Below are 17,701 nucleotides of genomic sequence, written 5' to 3'. Positions count from 1 at the left end.
TAATATGTTTTTGAATATTGATTTTGCTGATAATGCTCCATATATCTTTTGTGATTTCTATTTTTATCATTTACTAATTAATACTTCTTGAATGATAGATTTACTTATTCTTTCCTATTTCTGTAAAATTAGTTTTGAGTTTCCAGTGCCTCATAAAGTAGATTTTGAGCTTGATTCCTCTGCTTGCTTTATGCTTTCAGAAAGACAGTCTAGATCTCAAAGCCACGTTAATTTGATGTTACTTGTTCACCTTAGTGAAGTTTTCTTTTGTGTATTTTGCAAGATGATGTAGAAAATTAGTTTAAAAAGTTATAGTTTTGTTTCTGCTCTTGTTACTGCTTTTATTATGTCACTGTTGGGCTGCCTTACCTTAAGCCATGGAAGATTGTTGTGAGATTTAAAAAAAAAATGAGTTCCAGTGATGATCTCTTTCCAGTTTACAAATTAATTCTAACTTCATGTATAGATTTGGTTGGTTGAGAATTTTTTTAATACCCTAATTGATATCAACTAATGCCAACTCTGAATGGCTATAGAAGAATTAAACAAATAAAGAACCTAATATGTGCAGAGCACAAATCTGGACACTTCAGGGGATCTAAAGTTGAGTAAACATGTCCTTTGTCTTAAAGAAGTTGATGCTCTGGAGAGATGGGCAGTTAAACCAAGTCCAAAAATAATTGTAGTATAAGAACAAAATAAGTCCTTTGAGTAAAACCAACATGCTTAGGGCGGCCAAAGAAAGAAATAATCTCATTTGTTGGGTGGGTACTAGAAAAGCCTTCATTGAGGAAGCGTACTCAGGAGAAGGGAGGGGGCAGTCCCAGATGGAGGCCACGACATGAGTAAGCATGGAGCATGTTTTGAATCTAGCAGCTCATCTGGTTCTCCCACCTAGCATACGTGCAGGGGAACAGTGGGGAACGAGACGGAAAGGTGAGCTGAGGATGTAGTGGGGAAAACTTGGGGTACCAGGCACTTGGTTTTGGGAACTATGAGCGATTTTCTTTGGCTTGTGTATGATCTTGTATTTGCATTAAAAATAAACACACACACAAATTCAGGCATCTTTTCAGTTTAGGTTTTGTTAGCCCAAGGACAAATTGACTTTTGAAGTTGTTCTTTTCATTTGCTGTTAAATTTCAGTGTCAGAAATCCTTAAGTGGAACTCCCAGAAGACTTTTTTTTTCTGCCCCTGCAGAGGTAATTCTCAAACCTTCTGTTAGAATATCCCATAGTAACTTCATTGATCACAAATCAAAGTTTATGACTGGTCTTAATATAGGGAAGAAATGGAGATAGAAATTAAACAAAATCTTGTCTTAACTCTGACGTTAGGGATCATTTTTCTGTAATTAAAATTAGGCTAATTATTTTTTAAGAAACTTACAGAATATTATTTGAATATTTTAATGTGTATGAATTGAGAAGGACCAATTCTTTTCTACAGGAAAGAGAATCTCGTGAACACCTCCGTTTAGGGTTGTTGGGCCTTCCTGCCCCTAAGAATGATTTTGAAATTGTTCTACCAGAAAATGCTGAGAAGGAACTGGAAGACCGTGAAGTAGATGATACTTACATTGAAGATGCTGCTGATGTGGATGCACGGAAGCAGGTGGGGATGACTGTTACGTGTCTCAGGATTGCTGCTTAAAGTTTCTTCAGTACTAAAAAAAATTACCCTAAAGTAAACTACTTACATCATTAATAATATGCACTCATTTAATTTGTAATAAACTTAGAATATCTTGGTATGTATTCTTAAAATGTATATTGTTGTAGATAACAATTTAAACACCCTCTGTCAAATTCATTATGCTGCTTTAAAATATGTATGGTAGCTTTATAGACGTTCCTTTCACTCTAGCCAAGAAAAGACGTTGCTGATCAGTCTTAGAAACAAGTACATCTTGGGTTGGTTGAGTAAATGGTTTTAAGTCAGTGTAAACTAATAAAAAAAATGTGAATTTGGAAATTTAGAGTGTGGTGGAATAATATTAGTAACACCTTGTGCTAATATATATTCCAGTTCATTAATTTATAATTTGCACATAACAACCAGGGGAATAAATAGGTTAGATATTGGCTTCATTTTAGAAATGAGGAAGCAGGCTCAGGTGAATTAAGTTAACTTTCTCAGATCTCATGGCTGGAAAATGGTAAATCTTGACCTAAGACAGATCATGTGACCTCCTTCAGGAATTCCTGCTATAGTCCATTTCAAGATGGTTTTAGAAATTGAGTAATTTCCTGGGATTGAAGTGAGAATGGCATCAATGGAAATGGTATTTTAGAGGGAAACCACGTAAATGTACTTTTTGATGGGAAATAATATGATAATACTTTTTGTGTTTAGTTGTCTTAGCTATTTTGAGTTACATTTACTCTCAGAAATGGTTTGAAATTCTACTTTGTTAACCCATGTTATTCATAATTTAAGACTCAGGAAACAACACATTCATTGGCTGGCTCTTTAAATTAGAAATCAGTAGCTTGAGGTGGAAGGGAAAGGTTGGAAATGTCCCCTCTAAGTTTAGGATTTTGATTTAGACAAGAAAAGAATGATTATCTGCTAGAAGGAGGATGTAAATTTAGCGAATGCTCCTAGTAGATGTTGGAAGCTCTTAGTTTCTACTGGAATGAGAGAATGAATAGACTGATTAATTTCAGTGGCCTTATATTGCCTTTTTACAAACTTAATAAAGATTTCTACTGCTTTATCTCTTGAACACACATGTTCTTATAGACTACAGTGTTTTCAGCTTTATTGAAATGTGTCAGATACTGTATAGTTGCAAAAATGGATATAAAAATAATTTTTTAGGCCATGCGAGATGCAGAGCGTGTAAAAGAAATGAAACGAATGCACAAAGCTGTCCAGAAAGATCTGCCAAGACCATCAGAAGTAAGTATTAGAATTTCTGGCTTAGAAAGTCTTAAGTTTCTTTTTATGCAATTGATGTTTTTTATATTATTTGTAAAGTCTATAAAATAGCATTTCATCTACTTTCTGGAATATAATAAAGTAGTTACCAGATCTGGTACCCGTAGTACCAGAAATGCTTCACTGGTACATATAAGAATTTTGAAGAAAAAAAAATAATTTCCTTTGAAAATGTTAAAGTCCTATAGGCATACCTCGGAGATTTTGTGGATTTGGTTCCTGACCACCACAATAAAGCAAATATGGCAGTAAAGTGACTCACGTGGCTTTTTTGGTTTCCTAGTGCATGTAAAAGTTACATTGACACTATCCTGAAGTTTTAAAAGTGTGCTTTAGTATTATATCCCCCCTCAAAAAAAGTACTTTAATTAAAAACGTCTTTGTAGCTAAAAAGTGCTCATTATTATCTGAGCCTTCAGTGAATTGTAATCTTTTTGCAGTAGTAACATTAAAGATCATGGATCACAGATCACCATAACAAATAGAAAGTAATGGAAAAGTTTGAAGTAGTGTGAGAATTACCAACATGTGACACACAGACATGAAGTGAGCAAATGCTGTTGGGAAAATGGTGCCAATGGACTTGCTAAACATAAGGTTGCCACAAACCTTCAATTTGTAAAAAACATACTATCTGCAAATTACAGTAAAGTGAAGCACAGTAAAATGAGGTGTGCCTGTATTTAATTCATGCTAGAACAAGTAATAACTTGTAACATTAGTAATAACATTAGTATGTGTAGTAATATGTTTAATAATTGCACTTGTTTTAAAATTTTAGGTAAATGAAACTATTCTAAGACCCTTAAATGTAGAACCACCTCTAACAGATTTACAGAAAAGTGAAGAGCTAATCAAAAAGGAAATGATCACAATGCTTCATTATGACCTTCTCCATCACCCTTATGAACCATCTGGAAATAAAAAAGGAAAAACTGTAGGATTTGGTACCAATAATGCAGAGCACATTGCCTATCTGGAACATAACCCTTATGAAAAGTTCTCCAAAGAAGAGTTGAAAAAGGTATTGAATATTGCTGTCTTGTGTGATTTAAGTATTTGTTAGATACTGTGTATCATGGATAAACGTTAACATATTTTCCCATATTGATAGTCATAAACAACTGAAATACATAGTTAGGAGATAAATGTTCATATTAAGCGTTATGAGGAGGACAGAGTTAATTGCCCCCTCTTCCCCATGTTCAGGTAAACACTGGTTTGATGGCAAGGTGTTTTTCTTTCCTGGTTGTGTGCCTGATTGACAGTTGCTACAGTTGCCATTTTCTGTGTTTAACTCTGCTGTCTCCAAATAAAGCGGAATGCCTACTTAAACCTCAGTTATTTAGAGTACTGTGAAAAAGCAAGACTGTATTAAAAATACTTACAGATTAAACCTTTCACCTGTTGAAAGAAAGGAAATACTCTTTACTGAATCAGGGAAGGTGAAATTTAGGAAATACATTTCCCTAAACTTTCCATTGTTTGTATGGAAACTTGAAATAAAGATCATGTTGTTGCTAATAGAGGTTCTATAAGGGACAGATTCTAATAATCAGTTAGTAGTGATTTGGAATTATTTGAAACTGTTACACATTAGTTTACATATCCTCCTATATTTTATTTATCTATTTATAGTCTTACTTATTCCAAAAAGAATTTGAAGCAGCTATTTACTTAGCAGATTCTGTATGGACAGTTTAAATAGAATTTAGCTTTACTCTCTCCTAATTAGCACAAGAGCTGATTTAGTAAATTTTTACTATGTACAGTTTCAAAGTGAAATACTATATTATAAGGAAAAAAGTGTCAGATTTTCATGAAGTATTTAAAATTGGTTTTTTTCATTATTTCCCCTAAGAAGTATTGTTTTAAAGTGTCTACTATAGAAAAGATGTCCATTTTTTTTTGTTTAAATTTATCTTATGCTGGTTATTCATCTTGATTTTAGTCTGTGTTTATTTTCTGATGTTACTGGAATGATCAAAAACATTCTATAAAGCACAAAAAGTAGTTGTCAGTTTCTCATGAGCTTTGAAGCAAAGGGCTGGAAAAAGTTCATGCAGCGTGCTCATGGAGTCTGTCTGGTGTTGGGCTAGGCTCTTTGTGTATACTGTATCACTTAATCCTCGTAACAGACATGCTAGGTGTTACTCCATTTTACAGATGAGAGAGGACTTGGGGGTTAAGTAAGTTCAGGTAGTTGCTTAGATGCTAAAGCTGTGATTGGAGCCCAGGCTTGTCCATCTCAATCCTCCTCATTCTGTCATCTTAAACTGGTTCTTTCATAGTGAACAAAAACTGGTCTGTGATCCATCATTACTTGATTTGTGCCTCCAGTTTCATTTTCTGGCAGTGTCAAGGGTATTCTTTCAGATGAGAAAAAGGTCGTGTGTCAAAAAAACGCCTGCTTCCCCTTTGTGATATCGTGAAGTCCGAAGTGTAGACGGCGTGGTGGAGAGGAGGCAGCACTGTGCCCTTTGGCCTGGGCATGAGCCTTCCTTGTCTACTTACTAGTGTTTTTGAACAAGTTGTTTAATCTCCATGAGCCATCATTTCATCAACTTTAAAGTGAGGTTAATATTGACTGCTTTGTAAGGGTGACTGTGGTGTTTGGTGATAAAGTACGTAAAAATTTTCAATCTGGTACCTAGCACATAGTAGATATCTGAGAAATGGTAGCTGCTGTTATGAGTGAAGGCTAAGGGTGTTTATATGATTGTGGTTAATACATGGATACTTGGTTTTTCAGATCTGCATTGGCTTAATAGACTTCTTAATTCATTTTGCTTAGGTATTGTACCCTGCTTCCAAAAACAGTCAACCAGAGCTCCTTGTCTTTGCCCAAAGAAGGAAAAACTAGTCTTTTAAAGTGTTCTATTGATGGCAAGTATCTCTAGTACTCAAACTTACTGAAATTATTATTGTGAACAGGCTCAGGACGTTCTGGTACAGGAGATGGAAGTGGTAAAACAAGGTATGAGCCATGGAGAACTCTCAAGTGAAGCTTATAACCAAGTGTGGGAAGAATGCTACAGTCAAGTTTTGTATCTTCCTGGGCAGAGCCGCTACACACGGGCCAACCTAGCTAGCAAAAAGGACAGAATTGAGTCACTGGAAAAGAGGCTTGAGGTTGGTATCCTTTTAAAATTCTAATTTAAATGTACTTTGATTGAAATAATAAACCAAATACTACTACTGGAGATAACTTCAGAAAAAAAGATCTAAGATAATTGTTACTTCTGTACTTAACGAAAAACTGCACTGAAGCGTTTGATCTTCCTTGGCCTTCTTCATTGGTTTTTCAGAGTTGCTGGCCTTTGTGATAGAGTGCCCTCCAGGCTGACCACAAGTCAGTCAAAACCTTTTAGATGTGGGAGCAAGGAGCCAAGAAGTGAACACTAGTCGCTCAGAACAATGTAGATCAATGCTAGGATAGCTGTTTTCTCTAAGGAAGGATCTCAGTGTCCCAAGGAGCTTGCTTTCTGTAGCGAGGAGAGCACACTTAAACTCTGGTTCCTTCCTGTTCATCCCCTGATTCCTGTGAGTTTGTTATAGAGAGAGCACTGAGCTGGATTATGTTGTTGACAATGGCTTCTGTGATTTTTCATGTCTGTACAAATGTTGAAGTATGCTGGATGGGAGTTTCATGGCATGTGGTTTCTTAATATGGTCTGCATATTTTGAATTCCAGAATCTGTGTAGGCATTTTGCCAATGGTGTGTAAATTGAGGCTCACAGACTACTAGGCTGCCTTGTGAATTCGTAACGATAGTCTTCAGGGATGTTTCTGAGGCCAAGAGATCTTGGGTTGCAAAGGAGCTAGGGGTGCTTTAGGCAATCACATTAGAAAGTGGCCTCAAATTCTCCTTATTTGATTACCAGTTTCTCTTTACAGAAAGTAGATTTTAAAATGTTTTTGTTTAGGATTAAAATAAAAAATTGTAAAATCACCTGGGGTAGTTGGGGCTGTGTGAGGCTAGGGAAATGGGCTGGAAAAAGCAATATCCTTTAATTTATTAATTTTACCTGTAAGATCACATGTATAGGCACCTAATGGTAATACTGTGAACCTCTTTTATCATGTAGTGGGAAATGAGTTTCTGAAGTAATTCTCATCTTGGGTGAAATTTTAACGATCCAGTGCTGCTGACTGCTCTAGCTGTATGACTAATTTCCAGCAGGGTGTGCTGTTGCTCTGTGTTTTAATTCACAAAGTCAGGGAAAGCTGAAAGAACATCAGTGGTTAAATTTAAGTTATATTTTCTGTTGTGTAGGCTTCATTTCTTATAAGTGGTAGTTAGTGTAATTCTGATCTAAGGTCAGCATCATAACTGATTGGAAAGCTGTTTGGAAATCTTCCTTGTAATGTTTACATGTAAATACTTAGGTCTCTCACTTAGTTTGAAAATCTCCTCATTTGAGGTGGGTAAATTCTTGTTTCCTCAAATGGTAAGGACATTTTGTGCTGTTTAAAATATAAAAAGAAAAATTTCCCCTAAATCTCATTTACTTTGTTCAGGCACTGACTTTCATGACAGCAAATAAATGTGTCACAAAGTGAGTGGTGCCATAAAGTACAGTAATTTTTATTTCTATGTTGAATTGGTCTTGTGAGTTTTGAAGGGAAAAATACAGAGAGAACCACTGCTGTTCTTTTGGAGATTTATTTGGGTCGTTTATGAGCAACCATTAAAAACATGTGGTTCTCTTTGTTCAGTTCAGTACCAGGAACTGAAATCTTCCGTTGAACTATTTTTGCTGAAGGATTGGTGATTTTGGAAGAATATTCATAAAACAGTCTGAAGTAGTTTTTCTTTTCTTGACTCCTGGATAACTTGCTTTATTGTTTACCCAGCTAGTTACTTTTAAAGAACACGTAATCAAGTCCTTTAATTTAGTAAACTGTGCTTATTTCACATGAAAGTTCATTAAATCTTTAAAGAGAAGAAAAGAGGCTGAAAAACCCAAATAAACAAATCCCCCATTTTATTTGTATCCATCCCTAATTCAGAACGAGGTTTATCTTAGCTTATTTTAGTTTTTGAAGATACAATTCTACTGGTTTGAAATACATAAATATTTTATTTCAACTGTGGTAATTCTTTCATCATTTCAGTTGATTGCTAAATTATAAACATTATTCAAAGTTTGTTGTGGGGAAGGAACTCCAGTTGTCTTATATAAACTAAAGGCTGTACTTAAATTATCCTTCCACTCTTAGGTTCAGGGAGCTATGCCTTGCTGCGCAAGCATATACACCGTGGCTGCCAGTGTGTTTGAGTTTTGCTGCCATGAACTCTGAAACAGTGAATCTAAATTATGGCCCTATCACAGCATATCAAGTAAGATGAAGTCCAGCTTTAATCCTAAATGGATTAAAAAACATGCCCTGAGGTTTAAATTGGAGCTGGTCTTCGAGCCATTACTCATGATTAATATTTGAAACTTAGAACTAAATGAAAATCCTTAAGATACTCATTTAAAACTAATAGAACCATCTCAGATTTTATGTAGAATGTTGTGGGTGGTACAAGGAGTCTGTTAAATAAATAGAATCAGAGTGTAGTCACAGGTCAGAAGTAAGCAGGAAAGACTTATGAATTGTAACCAAGTCCATGTATTTTATTTTATTCTGCTTAGGAGATAGAATTAATTTCAGAACCTCACCAGACATTTGTATGTAAAATATGGCAGCAGCTGCAAACAGAACCGACAGCTAATATCAGAAAAGGAAAAGCTTCAAAAAGCATAGCGTGTTGAGGCCACTTAAATATAGTGGCAAAAAGCACTGCTATTTGAACAGCTTCGGAGGACATTGCACGTGTCTGATAGGCAGGGTCGAGTGATTGCTCTCTATAGTGATAGCCCAAATTAATAAGCGGAGCTTAATTTCTGTTCAGTGTCATGTTTTTAAAAAAACAAAAAAGAAGGATGGCTGTAATTGTATAAGGGTTTTCATCAAATGGTTAAAAGTAAAAGAACTTTAGTACTTTACTTAACCGCACATTCCATGAACGTTACTGAGCATCTCCTACATTCAGCCTCTGTTCTAGGCCCTGGGGGTAGCAGGGAACAAGGCAGACGAGTGCTCTGCTCTTGTGGACTTCATCTACCTGGAAAACACTTCATGTGGAGAACCTCATTTTCCGATGATGCCAGATAAATGAGTCATTACTGTATTTGGGAAGTGCAAATAGAATTTAAAGTGTTCTAATTTGTTTCCACTTTAAGTGGAAATAGGAAATCGTCTAAAGACATAATTATTTTGAGTGAAATAATTTCCAGTAGGTGCAAAAATGAAATGAGAAGTCTGAATTTAGGCCTGCCATTAAATTTAATAGTATTTGAAATAGTATCTAAACTGCTGTGTTGAGGAAGTTTGGCTGAAAAGTAGATTTTGTCATGTTAGCTATAAAAATGGAAAGGCTTTCCTTAGAGGTGGAAACTAGGTCCAGAAGTAATACTTCTCTCTGTGTTTTACTGGCACAGTCAATTTAGTCAAGAAATATTATGTAACATTGACTTCTTGGAAATAAAGTAACTTAAAGAACACAGATAACACATTTAAAAACCTTCTCAGTGTATTTGTAGAACTCTTATGGGGACCCCTGACTTTACTGAATGGTTATATTTCAGCAAAATTGGCTGCACAATGGATCTTATTTTCTCAATGATTTTCATTATAAACTCAGATTTTTTTTACACAGGAAAAAAATACCCTTAATACTTTAAAGAGTGAAAACTTAGGGTAGAAATTAAGTTGGTGGGCAGTTCTGGGTGGAGGGATTACATGTTGTAGTGTCTCAGCAGGTCTACACTTATGTCCCCTTGTGGGGGGTGGTGTGAGGGGGGTGGCATGAGGTGGCAGGAAAGAAGTTCCCAGTACCCTGGGATGCTCTTTCTCACGTTCTGCTTTCTGCCATGACCCCTAAAGGCATTGACAGATTTTTTGGTTGTTTCTAGCAAGAACTCTAGAGCTGGACCAGAGATTTCCTTGGTACAACCATGTTGCTTCTGTTATGCCTCAACATGAGTTGAATTTGTTTCATGCAGTTTATCTTGTTTCATTTCCTAAATTACGCAGATGTAAAATGCTCTCGGCATTCCTTTGTTGGTACATTACTGTTCTTGAAAAAGCTTCTAGTAAGGTTTTGCCTTATTGCTTAGCTTGCTTTGCAGGGATGCAATGTGATGTGACCTATCGTCCGCTAGGTGCTGACGATAATCACTTATTTGGATCTGCATCTCAATATAGAGATGGTTCACTGCTAGAACTCAATACTGGTGAACAGTGTGGAGATTAAAGCAGAGTCACTCGTGAACTCTTGTTGTTTGCAAACATTTTGGTGGTTGAACCACATCTTTGCTACTATAGGATCATACTGTGGATTGATGGACTAGGAAGTGGAGCTGCCATTAACTTTATATTTATTTTCGGTATCCTTAAACCTGTTTTTCCAGTGGTATAAGGTTATATTCTGGGTCCCCAAGCAAGAATTCAGTGAGGGATGCTCTTAATGTTTCTGAACCTCACTGTAACAGACTTTAACTGAAGACAGTATTGGAGACCCAAGGATAATGTGTTTATTTTGGAATTAGCTTAGTAACCTTAACAAACTTAGTGAGTTTGAAAGTAACAATTACACTTTTATAAGTCCCATACAGCCCCCTTTTGTAATGACCCGAGGAAACACTTACAGTTCCACTGATTCATCTCCTGGGGACCATCAGTTTTCCATTGGTCTCTGGCCAGTCCTTTTTAGACAGTTTCTCTTCTATGCATTTAAAAAATAACATTTGTAGGCATTTTTTCTAAAAATAATACCTGTACTTTGTAGAAAATTTTAAATGAAAAAAATAAATAAAGAGAAAACCCTACTATCCATACATAATTGCCTTAAACATCCTGGGGTGTGTGTGTATATATATAAGATTAAATATGATTAAAAAAGATTAATATATGGACATTCACACATATGTATGTGTGGGTGAAAGGAGGTAGGTGTTTATACCTAAATTGGGATCGTCATATACTACTCTGTTTATTTAAATAGTATAATGGTATAAGTATCACTCAGAAAAAGAGAAACTTCATCACTTGCTCTCATTTAAAGTCTATGGCAAAAGATTAGCTTTGGCAAAATCTCCAAGTAGGCTAGTTATATTCTGCCCAACATCTGAAAAATTTGTTAAAATAACCTTTTTTCCTCATATAAATTTTCTGAGAGATGTTTGTTTTCCTATAATTTTATAGCTTGTTAAAGAATAAGAGAATTAAGAATTTAAAAATATGAGCTGGGGAAATGAAAAGCTTTTCTTCAGTGTCAAAATTCTTATAAGTGGCTACGCACAGGTTGACATCTAAATCAAGGAAAAAATGATGGACAAATCCACTAATTAAGATCTTGTTTACGATGTCTAGAATAATTTGAGAATAATTTGTTTTTCAGTGAAGTCTGGTGGCGTTAAGCCATTTCATCCCACAGCTTGAATTTCTTCAGGCATGTTTGCATTTCAGGGGCTGAGGCAGGGAGGGAGGACATCTGGTTTATTAGCTGTGGTATGGCATGATTTGTTGGACTTTGGAGTAAGACGCAACTGCACAGCTTCATCACTTAGTTACTGTGTGGCCTAGGGCAAGTTACTTAACTTCTCTGGGTCTCAGATTTTCTTACCTGTAACATTTGGGTGGGTAATAGTTTTACTCTCATGGAAGTGAGAGTTTGAGATAATACAAGATTAAATGAGGTACTGCGTCTAGCAAATACCAAGTTTTAGTGAATGGGAATTCTCTCCCGTGTCTCTTACGTTCAAAATACCCTTAGTGTTAGCTAAATTGGATTAAAAGTTTTGACAACTTTTTTGGTAAATCAGCTATAAATGCAGGGGTTTGAAAGTCATTTTTGGGAGAGAAAACTTTTGGTAAATCAGCTATAAGAGGCAGTACAAGCTCCTTAAGCCAGTACTGTTTTGTTCAAAATAAGTTTTCCTTCAGGGCAGTTGCTAATGCTTAATTGTGTGTGTGTGTGTGTGTGTGTGTGTGTGTGTGTGTGTGTGTGTGTGTGTGTGTGTGTGTGTGTGTGTGTGTGTTTAAGGGCTTAGAAATACTAATCTGGTTACATCAGAGTCTGATTCTTTCCGATTCTGTTTATTTTAAACAGTAAGTTTCTATACTCTGTTGGACTTTAATGTTGTTTCTGTGTGTGTGTGAGTGTGGGGCGAGGGAGTTGGGGCTGATTTAAGGTAGTTCTGTTCCATGTATGCATGTGCATTTCATGCTTGAGAGATTTATTGGCTAGAAAAGAGGCCAGACGTTATATGTTAGTTTTTTTTCCCTCCTAAAGTGTATTGAGCAGTCATAGGTTGAGCATTTTACTAGTATGCAGATAGCTTCTTTCACATTTTAATGACTAGATGGCAGATGTAAGGTAACCAAGCTGAAATTGAACATTAAAAGCTGTATTTCATTTCTTCTTTATATTTTTATACTAACTTTATATGGTTATTTGACTACATTATTTTTTTCTGTGCTTTTTTTCTTGTGTAATTTATTTCCATATTTGCTTAGAATCTTAGCACAATATTTGAGCCAGAAGACTTTAATAAAGATTGAGCTAAATTAAATAAAATTGTTGGCATTAAATGGAAGCTAGCAACTTTGCAGTTTTAAAATCTTTGGTGGTTTGGGAATAATAAATGACTCAACTGTGAGGTGAGATTAATTCCCAGATACAAGGTACCAATCATTCTAAATGTGCCTTGATGACTAATTAAACACTCTGAGCATAAGTATTATGTTGTTACACCAGGTTGGAAATTGAATTTCCATGAAGTGCAGTGTATAGCTAATTGAATTATCTTAACCAATGAAAATGATAATTTGTATGACTAATTTTAAAAAAAATCACTATATGTATCAACTTGAAATTCTGTTTTTTGGGATGTATTTGAATCCACATGTATTGGAGTATTTAATGTTGGCATTTTTGGAATATGCTGAATAGTATAAGGAATTTGATGCAGCTAACTCATGGATCTAGTTGGTAGGTCTCTTTAAGGGAGAATAGCTGTGTCTAGCTTCTGTAATGGCAATGGCTTAAAGAGGATTCTCCATTCTGATTGCCTCTTAGAATCACGGGGTGCTTTAAAAATAAAATGATCTGAGACCATTTAAATAAGGGTCTCTGGGTTTACAGCACTGGTAGATTTTATTTATCTTTTTTTAACAGAGGTGCTGGGGATTGAACCCAGGACCTCGTGCATGCTAAGTGCACACTCTACCACTGAGCTATACCCTCCCCGCACTGGTAGATTTTAATAGCTCTACAGGTAATTCTAAAGTTTAGCTGGAGTTGAATAGCATTGGCTTGAAAAGATGTGCTCCAGTTCCTGTTACTTGGTGTGGTGGTCCTCAAGAGGCAAACTACTCACTTAAAAGAAAGAACAGCTATTTTTCCTTGCTTTTATTCCCAGGAAGGGGTCCACGTCATTTTTTATTAAAGTTGGAATTTAAAAAGGGGTTGTAAAGTCTTATCCTTAGTCCCTTGGTCCATCAGAGAGGAGAGCAAAATGGTTAAACCTATAATAATTGTAATCAGAGCTAACATTTGTTGACTGCTTACTTTATGCCAGTTTCTGGGCAGCTAAGGGCTTTTATATACATTATCTCATTTAAACTTCATAACTTTTAGCAATTGCTGCCATTTTACTGATGGAGAAATGGAGATACAGAGGTTAAATAACCCACATCAACTCAAAACAGCTGGGTGGCAGTGCCTGGTGGAAAGTGTGGCGCATTCCCCGACTCTACTGTACTGCTGACTTTACCTAGTACTTCCTGACCCTTAGAAGGCATATCATGGCCGAGGAATGAACTTTGATTTGTTATCTCTTAGAGGGAAATGGCTCCTTTATAAAGGACATTATTTATTCATGGATTTTTGTCTTCAAGTGAATTGCAGTGGAATAAAAGCTTATTAGCTATTATAAAATGCTGAAGATATGAATGGTTTTAAAAGAGCTTTATGTAAATTTTATCTCCATCTCTGAAGGCACGCATGCAACATGTTGCTTCCCTGCCACCCCCTTTGCCATAGGCTTGTCTTTGATTTCTAGTCAACTAAGCTGGAGATGGATGGGTATAAAGTACTTCTTTTCCAGTACAAGTGTACTGTATATTTTGGGGAACACTGTGTTTTTTGGTGTTCTTACTTTTTTTTTTTTTTAAAGAAAGCATTGAGATTGACATGTTTGTTTTTACTCCCTTACTGTTAATGGAGTCACTGGGGATTGAACCCAGGACCTCGTGCATGCCAGGCATGTGCTCTACCACTGAGCTATAACTTCACCCCCAACATGTTTGTTTTTAAATCAGATGTTACACATTGAAGTGGATGTTTCAAAGTTGTTATCAGGGAAAGCTGTTTTGTGTTGGTGATTATATTTCTAAATATTTAAAAAACATCCTGTATATACTTTTCATGTCAGTATTTTGTATTTGACAGTATTTTCCCATGGTACCGTTTCTACTTATCATATTTAGTATTTCAGAAAAAAAAAGTCACACTGTCTTTTTTGTTATGGGGTGCTCTTAGTTACATTATTATGAATTATAGAGTCATTTGGGCTATATTACCCTGAGACCACTTAATTTTGATTGCTTATAGAAGTCACTTGACGGAATCAGTTTGAGGGGAGAGGGGAGACACAAAGAAATTAACACAGATTTCATAATTATTCCTAAGGTTTTGACCTCACAATTTTAAGTGTTGTGTGTTGGGAACATGACTTTCCAGATCATGGCGATATGATTATATCATGGGGTACAGAATGTACACCTGGAGAAGGTGTTTTGCTAATGGGGTGGGATTCTGCATTGCACACCTGCTGCCTTCTCAGCCCCCTCTCCTTGGACCCTCTAAGTTGGGGCTTTCTCTGCCTTTCTGTGTCAGCTCCAGAATTTTGTTGAAATCTTCTGTTGTCCCTCTGTAATTCTTTTTTGAATTTATGCATTTTAAATTTGTTTCCTCTAATTTTAGAATGATCTGAGGAGGCAGCCCACTTATGCTCAGTATACTTAATAGGAAAACCGTCTTTTCTTTTAATTTTATGGTGTTCATTTGCTCCTCAAAAATTAAAGTTTTTTTATTGCCAAATGTGATGTTCTCTTTCCTTTGTGGGTTTTATGCCGAAGTTAGAATTATAACATTAGAAAAATAATTGAGGAATTTTGTAGTTTGAGGAGGTTATGTTTTGATCACAGCAATGCTCTATTTATTATTCAGTTATTAAAATATTCTGGACGTATAATATAGAAGTGCATTTTTGAGATACAGATGGTGAAGGTGGGTTGCTGCCAGTCCCCAAATCATTGCAGATTAGTGATAGCAGAAGTTATTTTTGTAGGTAGAGATTAGTTTTCCCCATACTGTGGTATTCAAGCCTACTTTGAGATTGAATCAAGGGTAAAGTTACTATGAATAGCTTATTTGGGACTAAAACCATTCAGGTGCAAGACAGACCCTAAGCCTAATTTTGTACTAAGGTAGCTGAAGCATAAGGAACTCCAGTGTACTTTTGCTTGCAGCAGTAGAAGACCAGGCGTGCCTTTTTAGTCCTGTTATTTCGCCTGCTTATCTCATGTGTGATGATGTGCACTCCCCCCCACTCCCCAGATAAACAGAGGTCACATGACAACAGAAGCCAAGAGAGCTGCAAAGATGGAAAAGAAGATGAAAATTTTGCTTGGGGGTTACCAGTCTCGTGCAATGGGGCTCATGAAACAGTTGAATGACTTATGGGACCAAATTGAGCAGGCTTACTTGGAGTTACGCACTTTTGAAGAACTCAAGAAACATGAAGATTCTGCTATTCCCCGGAGGCTAGAGGTAACATTAGTGCCTTGCAGCATTGCTTAGAAAGAGGGCTGTGAAGAATTATCAGGGCTTTCCTTTTTCTCCTTCCTGTCCAGGCTGTCTTCTGCAGTTGATACTGTCTGGCTTTTTTCAGTGGGAGCCTAAAGTTTTTGACCTTCTAATCCACAATTGCCTGTGTGTAGATGGATAGACCAGGCCAGTTGTGGATATATAGGCTTTTCTTTTACTAATTTTCTGTTTTATATATAGATACACTGTAAAGTGGGATAAGTAACCCTTGAGATTTGTCCCCCTGAAACTTAATTGGATCCCATTCATACAGCTCTCCAGGGTACATTAGTGTCTTTTTGTTTTGTAACTTAGAATGCTGGTAAAATAGCCAGTCATCCCAAAGCATCAAATTCCTTTGGCCAGATTTGGTTTAACTATTTGCCAGGTGTCCATGATAGCCCCTGCCCAGATAAAGGGCAGCTAGGGCTTTTTTAAGCACATTTGTGGGTATTGATGAGACAATAATGGCTTTCTTTTTTGAGATAGCAGCAGGGATTTTATAAGATGATAGTTATGTGACCAAAGAATGGCTGCAGCACTGGTTTCATAGCAAAAATAGTTGCTCTTTTTATTTCTCTTTGGGGACTGCTTGCCTCTTTAGAGTCTTGACTTAAGTCAGCTGTCTGTAAGATGACAAAGTACCATAAGATTTTTAATTTTCAGTGTGCTTACATATGAAATAATTATTTAATATTTTTATCTCTTCAAGTGTCTAAAGGAAGATGTTCAACGACAACAAGAAAGAGAAAAGGAACTTCAGCATAGATATGCTGATTTGCTGCTGGAGAAAGAGACTTTAAAGGCCAAATTCTGAAGGATAGTTTATATTCTGTCACAAGATGAATTAATTGCTGGTGTTCATACCCTGCAAGGCTGAAACTGATGTTTATCTTTGACAAATTTGCCCATGATATGTGGTTTTTCAGTTGTTTATTTTAAATGATATTGATCTTACACATTTATGAATAAAGACTTTAACTCCACAAGACATTTTAGGGTTAAATTATTAAGATGATCATTCTTTTAGCAGTGTCATATTTGCAATTTTTTTTTCCAGTTTTGGCCTTTAATTTTAAAAGCCTGATTTTAAAGTGCTGCCTGTGAGTAAACTCTTGAATAAAAACAAAATATAAAAAATTGAGAATGTGGCCTTTTGTTTGAAGTAATTAGATACTTCAGAGTGCCCACAAACCAGCAAATATGTACTCTGTCATATTTAGTGAGTAACTCTCTGGTAATCAAATAGCGATCCAGTATATTAATTAAATCCTTAGGAGGCAATCCTTGTGGTTTTATTAGTTTTGACCATTTTAGCATAGAATGGTCATTTCTCTACACACTGATAAGATTAACTTTTTTTTTTAAGATAGAATAACTTTTTAATACCTCAGGTTTCCCCCCACCTACCCCCAGTATAACTTTAGGGAGGTATCTTCTCTGCCCAACTACTTACACAGTTATGGATTAAGACTTAAAGATCTAATTTTTCTTGATGTGTTATTGTTTTTTTTTTTTGGTGAAGGCATTTGAAAGATTAATTTCAACAATGCTATCAAACTTTATTAAGGTTCTGTGTTTATCTTAAGTCAGTCACACAAGTGTAGAATTGGGGGAGTGGATAGATGTGAGATCTAACTTTATAACAGTTCACATGAAATCGTTAGTTGGCTACACGTTCAATATAAGCTAGTAATGTGTTGGACTCACCAAAGAAGTTTGCCCTATCTTAGACAACTAGGGTTAAAGAGAGGGAAGGAGGGATTCATTCATTCATTCATTCATCAGGTATTTATTGACTGTATAGCCAGTATCTGAGTCCTGGTGATCA

General features: G+C 36.0%; 1 protein-coding gene and 1 non-coding gene across 2 annotated transcripts in view; one reads left to right on the top strand and one right to left on the bottom strand.

Moving 5' to 3' along the window:
• Positions 1–17,017, top strand: part of CDC5L (cell division cycle 5 like) — a 36,307-nt gene extending 19,290 nt beyond the window's left edge. The window contains exons 11-16 of the mRNA XM_006201944.3: positions 1,451–1,615; positions 2,825–2,905; positions 3,726–3,968; positions 5,879–6,076; positions 15,622–15,834; positions 16,583–17,017. Coding sequence (XP_006202006.1) covers positions 1,451–1,615; positions 2,825–2,905; positions 3,726–3,968; positions 5,879–6,076; positions 15,622–15,834; positions 16,583–16,687 — 1,005 coding nt within the window. The 3' untranslated portion in view covers positions 16,688–17,017. The remainder of the gene's footprint in view (positions 1–1,450; positions 1,616–2,824; positions 2,906–3,725; positions 3,969–5,878; positions 6,077–15,621; positions 15,835–16,582) is intronic.
• Positions 14,222–14,293, bottom strand: TRNAA-GGC (transfer RNA alanine (anticodon GGC)). The gene has a single exon. It is a non-coding gene; the product is annotated as a tRNA-Ala (tRNA).
• Positions 17,018–17,701: the final 684 nt, after the last annotated feature.

The sequence above is a fragment of the Vicugna pacos genome, chromosome 20 (assembly GCF_048564905.1).
Source record: "Vicugna pacos chromosome 20, VicPac4, whole genome shotgun sequence".
NCBI classification, from domain to species: Eukaryota; Metazoa; Chordata; class Mammalia; order Artiodactyla; family Camelidae; genus Vicugna; species Vicugna pacos.
The sequence above is the reverse complement of the archived record's forward strand: the minus strand, read 5'-3'. Positions and strand labels throughout refer to the sequence as shown.